The following is an 8,772-nucleotide window of genomic DNA, read 5'->3' on the forward strand; positions in this document are numbered from 1 at the left end:
ATTTCGAAGTTCCTCTAGCTCATTCAATTGTAACTTCCTCTTCTCCCCTGCCGAACTCATGTCAAAATTGAGCGTTTTAATAGCCCAAAACGCTTTATGCTCCAATTCCACCGGAAGGTGGCATGCTTTCCCAAAAACCAGTCTATATGGTGACATCCCAATTGGCGCTTTGAACGCCGTTCTATAAGCCCATAGTGCATCATCCAATTTTAATGACCAATCTTTCCTAGAGGCACTCACCGTCTTTTCCAAGATTTTCTTCAATTCCCTATTCGAAACTTCAACTTGCCCACTAGTTTGCGGATGGTAGGGAGTAGACACTTTATGGGTGATGCCATATTTTGCAAGAAGGGAGTTAAATTGACGATTGCAAAAATGCGTACCTCCATCACTAATAATTGCACGAGGGACCCCAAATCGTGTAAAAATATTCTTTCGTAGAAATCTGACCACAACCTTGGCGTCATTCGTGGGTAGGGCAGCTGCTTCGACCCATTTGGATACATAATCCACTGCAACCAAAATATACAAATTCCCATATGATGTCGGAAACGGACCCATGAAGTCAATACCCCAAACATCAAACAATTCCACCTCCAAAATATTATTCAAGGGCATTTGGTTTCGACTAGAGATATTTCCCGTACGTTGGCAGTGATCACACTTTGCAACAAAGTCTTGAGCATCTTTAAACAAAGTAGGCCAGAAAAACCCAAATTGTAGAACCTTGGCCGTAGTCTTGGAAGCACCATAATGGCCTCCACATGCCAAAGTGTGACAATGCAATAATATGTCAGCCATCTCTATCTCAGGTACACATCTTCGTATAACTTGGTCAGGACCGTACTTCCACAAATATGGAGCATCCCAATAATAATGTTTAACCAATGATAAGAATTTCTTTTTCTGATAAAAAGACATATTAGGGGGAAGAATACCACAAGCTAGGTAATTGACAAAATCTGCATACCAGGGAGTGATGAATTCTTTCTCAGAATTGATGGAAAATAATTGCTCATCAAGGAATGTTTCTAGGATGGGCGCAACATCTTCTATAACTTCATCCTCACGGACTAGCCGAGAGAGGTGGTTAGCCACCACATTCTCAGACCCTTTTGTTTTATCTCGAATTTCAATATCAAACTCTTGAAGCAATAAAACCCATCGAATTAGTCTCGGTTTTGCTTCCTTCTTGGCAAGTAAAAATTTCAAAGCTGCATGATCCGTTTACACAATTACCTTCGCACCCAATAGGTAAGAACGAAATTTATCTAATGCGAATACCACTGCTAACAATTCCTTTTCAGTAGTGGCATAATTTAGTTGGGCATCATTCAATGTACGACTTGCATAGTGAATTACATGTAGTAATTTATTCTTCCTTTGACCCAAGACGGCTCCAATAGCATAATCACTTGCATCACACATAATCTCGAATGGTAATTCCTAATCAGGTGCAATAATGACTAGTGCAGTGGTGAACTTTTTCTTCAATAAATTAAATGCCTCCAAACATTCTAAATCAAAGTGGAATTCAGAATCCTTCAATAACAACTTGCAAAGAGGCTTTGTAATTTTTGAGAAATCCTGAATAAATCGACGATAAAACCTAGCATGTCCCAAGAAGCTTCGAATTCGTTTCACTGTAGAAGGGGGTGGCAGCTTTTCTATGGTCTCAATTTTTGCATGGTCAACCTCAATACCTTTAGCTGAAATTTTATGCCTCAACACAATTCCTTCTTGTACCATAAAATGACATTTTTCCCAATTAAGAACTAAATTGGTTTCTTCACATCTTGCCAACACCAATGCCAAATTATCCAAACAAGAATCAAAAGATGAACCGAAAATGGAGAAGTCATCCATAAATACCTAAATAAATCGCTCCACCATGTCAGAGAAAATGCTCATCATGCAACGCTGAAAAGTGACAGGAGCGTTACATAACCCAAAAGGCATACGACGATAGGCAAAAGTGCCAAATGGACATGTAAAGGTCGTTTTTTCTTGGTCTTCAGGCACGATATGGATTTGATTATACCCTGAGTATCCATCTAGAAAACAATAATAGGCATGCCCAGCAAGTCTTTCTAGCATATGATCAATAAAAGGCAGCGGGAAGTGATCTTTTTTGGTTGCAGAATTCAATTTCCTGTAATCTATGCAGACTCTCCATCCCGTAACAGTCCTTGTTGAGACTAACTCATTATTTTCATTTTTCACAACAGTCATCCCTCCCTTCTTTGGCACAACTTGTGTAGGACTCCCCCAACTACTATCAGATATAGGGTAATTGAAAACGGTACTTAGGTGACAATGGGTAAACTTAATGGATATTCAGCCAAAGGATGCAACAAACTTCACACACACACACAGAGCATACCATGATGTACCTGCAGGCCTAGAGAATTACTAGTGACAACCTAGGCACTCAGAAGGACCCATCAATCTAGGCATCCCCTGTGCTAGCAACAACTATGGTGAAAGTGTGTGAAGACAGCATAATCAAGCAAACACCAAACAGCAGATAATGATGACTAGTCAACCACAATTCATACGATGACTAGTCAACCACCAAGAACACAGACCCAGAAAATTACAAGAATGCAATCAGAAATTGTTCACCCAGAAACCCACCATTGGGAAAAACTGGGGGTCATCAACCGACCAGGCAATCCACTAAGTAGAAAAAGATTCTTACAAAGGAATACAAGCAAGCTCAAGCAAAACCTAGATCTATTTAGGAAGATGAGCAATACCTCCTTTGTGCAATCTTCTTCTCCAACTTAGTACAGCTTGAAACCCAGTTCTTCATGGCAATGGCAGCTTCTTCTTCAGCTCATTCATCCCATGGCACCAGCTTGCAAGCTCAACTCAAACAGAAACCAAAATTTGGATTCAAAGGAGAATAACCAATTTCTTCAAGAAACCATACTCTTGAAGAAATCAATAGTGAATCTGATCTAGATATAAATGAGAGAATGTTTTTATTAAGCTAGATGCAGATCATATTTCAAATGCAGTTTTTTCATAAAGAAATCAATATGGAAAAACTCATAGATGAAAAACTTGTTCTTTCTAGAGGAAGAAAAACGAAAAGATGGAGAACAATCTTTCCTACAATTCTAACCACGAAAGACGGCTGCCCAAAAAGGAAATAGCCAGACCTATACAGCCCAAAATATTCCCTTAGGTCAGAGACCCATCTGGCAGCAGAGAGAGAAAGGAATAGGACAAAAAGGTTTGTTATCCAGCTGGAGAGCAAGGATGACTAGTCATCCAAGAAACAGATGACTAGTCATCATTTTATGAAAACAGTGTAATGCAGTGTTATGCAATGCACAATGTTTACCTTTGTCAAGTTGCATGATCCTCCATATGATTGTTGTTAGTTAAGAACACCTAGAGAAGCTATTCTCAATCTAAACTTGAGCTTGATAACAATAGAAATCCTATTACAAAGTTGACAAGGGAAGCCAAAAGAAAAATACAAAATGCATACATTAACAGTAAATAATACCTGCATCAAGCAATTTTAATACCTCTGCACGAACCACTTCTTTCATGTTGGGGTTCAATCGGCGTTGATGCTCCACGGATGGCTTATGCTCCTCTTCCATTAGTATTCGGTGCATACACATAGAAGGGCTAATTTGATGTCAGCGATTGTCCATCCAATAGCAGTTTTATGTTTTCGCAAAACCCGTAACACTTTTTCTTCTTCAGTTTCACTCAAATTTACAGCAATAATAACTGGTAAAGTTTCAGAAATTCCCAAATAAGCATACCTCAAATGTGTGGGCAATGGCTTAAGAGTGAGTGTAGGTGCAACAATCACAGAAGGTGTAGCCTTAGGAGGTGAGCTCCTAGTGGTTCGAACTAATTCCTTCGCCTTGGGTTGTATGGTTGTGATGCATCCAAATACAAGGCATATTTAGCAACCATGAGGTTGTCATCTTGGGAGGTAACAGCATGGACCAATGTAGATTCCAATGGATGGCTCGGATTCTCCTTTTCAAATGTGTCACAAGAAATTTCATCAACGCTGCTTGAACAATTGCCACAATTGGTATGCCGAATTCGGAAGGCGTCAATCTATTGCCTGAACACTCAACTAGGATTGATGATTGTAAAAATGTTGTCCTGCGATGGCTGGCCAGCAAGCTCGATCCTTCTTCTGCGAATAAGGTTCTTAGAGGAATTTCAAATTGCAAAGTAAATAAATGTCAGCAAAAAATAGGAAAAGGAAAGAAAAATAGTCTCTTGTACGTCGTTGAGTATTCAATAGAATATGACAACCACTAGACATGTCATTCCATAGTTAGCTTAAGGACCGATTTATCCGGAATTATCAACACCATGTTGACTTACAGATCTTCAATGTTGTTTTCTCATATATATGGTTCAGGTCAGTGTGTCCTGTGGTTTTCCCCGACATGACAAATCTTGTGAAAGAATGTGCAAATGACCAAATGAATAATTGTCACAAAAATTAATTAATTAATTAAGATGTAATTCCATTGCCAAGGACTCAACGTCAACATGAAGATCATGAAAATAGAGGTCAGAAATCTTGTTACATATAAATGAGATTTATGTGTCTCCTATTATTCAAATAGAAAAGGAAGTTTGTTTTTAACACCTCATTTTCTTTACAAAGAAATGTCTACAGTTTTATCACATCTCGATAAACTGTCTAAGGCATCTTCATTCATTGTCAATTAATTTTGATGAATGATGGTTCAGAGTGTTGTGCATATGAATTGAATGTTGGTTCACACAAAATGGGAAACATCCACGCGGCTCTCTCTTTTTGTTTTTTCAATTTTTAGTTCCTCCGCTTTGAGAAAATTATAGAATACTACAATAGTACGACCAACTCTTCCTCCATTTTAAATCTTTCCATATTTGTCACACGCCCCATAACCCTCCTTCCTATTTAAACTCTTCCCCCCTTCCCTACTTAATTTGCTCCACCCCAAAATCCCCTCACACAAAATTCCCCAAACTTCAAAACACAAATGGCTTCTTCGCCAAATGACATCCACCAGCCTCTGCTACAATCCTATCCACCACCTCCCACCCTAACCACAAAACATGATGATCTTCCTGATCTTCATCTTCATCATGATCTCCACTCAAGCAACGAGCTTGAAAGAGTGCTTTCTGACACAAACAGGCCATTTTTGGAGCGTCTCAAACCGGCTCTATGGATTGAGTCCAAGCTCCTTTTCTACCTCGCCGCGCCGGCCGTCATCGTTTACATGATCAACTATGTCATGAGCATGTCCACCCAAATTTTCGCAGGCCACCTTGGTAATCTTGAGCTGGCCGCTGCCTCCCTCGGCAACAATGGCATCCTAATTTTCTCCTATGGACTCTTAGTACGTAATGTTTTATCAACACTGTGACATTATTTGGTGAACATAATTAGTAATATAAATTTAGTGACTCTAGCATTAACGCACGTATATGTTACTCATTTTAATTAATTTCCCAACAGTTAGGCATGGGGAGCGCGGTGGAGACACTTTGTGGGCAAGCCTATGGTGCCCACAAGTATGAAATGCTAGGGATATATCTACAAAGGTCAACCATACTCTTAACTTTGGGTGGTGTGCTCCTCACCATCGTCTACATCTACTACAGACCAATCTTGATCCTTCTAGGCCAATCTCCAAGCATTGCATCTGCAGCTGCAATCTACGTCTATGGCCTGATCCCTCAAATCTTTTCCTTTGCTGTCAACTTCCCGATCCAAAAGTTTCTGCAAGCTCAAAGCATAGTGGCCCCAAGCGCCTATATCTCTGCATCAACCCTAGTTTTGCACCTTGTGCTCAGCTGGGTTGTGGTGTACAAGATGGGGCTTGGGTTGCTGGGTGCTGCATTGGTGCTCAGCCTTTCATGGTGGATCACTGTGTTGGCGCAGTTTTTGTACATTGTCAAGAGTGAGAGGTGCAAGAACACATGGAGTGGGTTTAGTTGGCAGGCCTTTAGTGGGTTGCTAGGGTTTTTCAAATTATCTGTGGCTTCTGCTGTGATGCTTTGCCTTGAGACTTGGTACTTTCAGATCCCTGTTTTGCTTGCTGGGTTGCTGCCAAACCCTGAGTTGGCTTTGGACTCTCTCTCAATCTGGTAAGCAATTTTTCCTTCTTCTTTCTTATTTTTGTATGCAATTGAAGTGCTCTTGTATTATTTTATTCTTTTGCTAATCAATTAAAGGAGAACAGTGGGTCAACCAAATGTCTGGATACCAATTAATATATTTATATTTATGTATTGGTTACCAAATAAATCTAGTTATTTTGACCATACTTACCAACAATATCCTCTAAGAGGAATTTGGGGAGTGTAATCATGTGGTTGTAGGGACATTTCATGATCTGCACAGAGACCTTTGTCTGTCTTTCCTACAATAATTGGTATGATTCATGAAACCAAAAAAAAAAAATCTGCAATTAATTTAGTACAGAAAGGCACAGGAAAAATGTGATTGTATTTTGTTGAGTTTGTGTTTAGTTTTTATTCGTTTGTTTTTTCAATTCATCAACTTAAATCTGATACATGGGTTGCTGAAAATTGATTGCAGCACAACAATATCTGGGTGGGTCTTCATGATCTCAGTTGGGTTAAATGCAGCTGCAAGGTCAGTTTCAAATTAATATATATGAACATGTCACATAATTAATTAGAAAAATTAGAACTGTTGTATTATTTTTTTTCTTTCTGATAAGAAATTAGAACTGTTGTATATATAATGTGGAGCAAGTAGAAGTAATTTTATTTTAACTGTTGATAATTGACTGCAAGTAGTGTGAGAGTGAGCAATGAGCTTGGAGCTGGAAATCCAAAGTCTACAGCATTTTCTGTGGTGGTGGTGACCACAGTCTCTTTCCTCATCTCAATTGTGGCAGCAATAATTGTTCTAATATGGCGAGATATTATAAGCTATGCCTTCACAGAGGGTGAAGCTGTGGCTGCTGCTGTATCTGATCTCTGCCCATTTCTTGCCCTCACCCTCCTCCTTAATGGCATCCAGCCAGTCTTGTCAGGTAAATATATGTTAATTGTAATTAAATGTAAATCATTGTGTTGGTTAAGTGAAATTGGCTAATTAGTGTTGTATTATTATGATCATATTAGGTGTTGCTGTTGGGTGTGGATGGCAAGCCTTTGTTGCGTATGTGAATGTGGGGTGCTATTACTTGGTTGGGGTACCATTTGGTGTGCTTCTAGGATTTTACTTCAAATATGGTGCTAAGGTATAATTGGATTAGATACAACTATATTGGAGACCTAGGGCCGTATTTTCTGATCATTAAGCTAATCGCATGACACGATTGTTAATTAATTAACATTACTTGTAGCATTACGTGATCAACTAATAACGGCTTGATATTTTCATAGGGAATATGGTTGGGGATGATGGCTGGCACCTTGATGCAAACAGTCATTCTAATATGGGTGACCTATAGGACCGATTGGAAGAAAGAGGTAAGCTACTATTTAAAAACGGGCTATTGATATCATAAGGGATCTTAGGTTATTTAAGTTTCACTATATTTTTATTAATATTGAAATGAAATTTTCAATTGAATTGCAGGTGGAAGAAGCAGCTAAAAGGTTGAATAAGTGGGAGGAGGTGAAGGAGCCACTGAAATAAGAAAGCAGTTATGGACAGCAACTCGAGCATTTTCATGTGGTGGAGTGGAAACTCATTTTGGGTTGAGCTCTTGCGTGTTCAGATTGAAGATTAGTTAGTTAAACAATGTATTGCAGAAGAGTTCTGAATTATTTTATTATAAAAGCTAGCCAGCCAGCCGAGAAAGGGATATCACTATTTGCTATTCTCGACCAATCATGATACGCCACTTAGCATACTGTGATTAGTCCGGGGCACTGTTATACAGTTTGATACACTTGAGAGCACTGGGGATTCTTCAAAACAACTTGCAGCTTGCAGAAAATGTTGATCCTGTTTGCCAGAATGGCATATTAGATGCCGCTAGAACAATTGCAGTGATTGGTATGCCAAATTCGAAGGGTTCAATCTATTGGATAAATTGATGATTGTAAGAATTTTGTCTTGCGATGGCTGGCCAATAACCTCAATCCTTCTTCTGCGAATAAGGTTCTTAGAGGACTTTCAAATTCCAAAGTGAATAAAGTTCAGCAGCAAAATAGGAAAAGGAAAGAAAAATAAGTCTCTTGTACGTCGTTGAGTATTCGAAAGAAAATATGACAACCACTATGAAATGCTTAATTACTTACATCTAGTAGACATGTCATTCCGTTGTTAGGTTAAGGACCGATTTATCCGGAATTATCAACCCTATGTTGACATATAGATCTTCAATGTTGCTTTCTCATATGGTTTTCCCCAACATGACAAATGTTGTGAAAGAATGTGCAAATGGGATAAGTAATCAGACAGCATGCTGCAAAATAATGGATAGTTATGTTTCTCAGTTGCAACAACAGAGTTTCATTACAAACTTGCAGGCCTTGAATTGTGCAGCATCACTTGCAAGAAAAGTAAGCTAGGATTGTATTAGTTTATTTTTCATAATAAAGTTCATTCTCTTCGTATATGAGTGAAAGAATCATTGCAAATGATAGAAAGTTCTGCTTATTTCATTAGTATTTTTAAGCATGAGCAGACTCTTTTTTTGTTGATAGAAAGTTCTGTAATGTTATGTTGTTCCCTATACTGACAATTACGTATACCAAAAACTACAGTATATCGCAATATGTCAGTCAATTCACGGTTTC

General features: G+C 38.7%; 1 protein-coding gene across 1 annotated transcript; it reads left to right on the forward strand.

The window, feature by feature from the left end:
* The first annotated feature begins 5,021 nt into the window (after nt 1-5,021).
* LOC117622512 (protein DETOXIFICATION 40-like) lies at nt 5,022-7,663 on the forward strand. Its single transcript, XM_034353204.1, has 7 exons — nt 5,022-5,384; nt 5,504-6,135; nt 6,590-6,646; nt 6,814-7,052; nt 7,144-7,262; nt 7,408-7,494; nt 7,604-7,663. The coding sequence occupies exons 1-7, from the start codon at nt 5,022-5,024 to the stop codon at nt 7,661-7,663; spliced, it is 1,557 nt and encodes a 518-aa protein (XP_034209095.1).
* Nucleotides 7,664-8,772: the final 1,109 nt, after the last annotated feature.

The sequence above is a fragment of the Prunus dulcis genome, chromosome 3 (assembly GCF_902201215.1).
Source record: "Prunus dulcis chromosome 3, ALMONDv2, whole genome shotgun sequence".
Lineage (NCBI taxonomy): Eukaryota > Viridiplantae > Streptophyta > Magnoliopsida > Rosales > Rosaceae > Prunus > Prunus dulcis.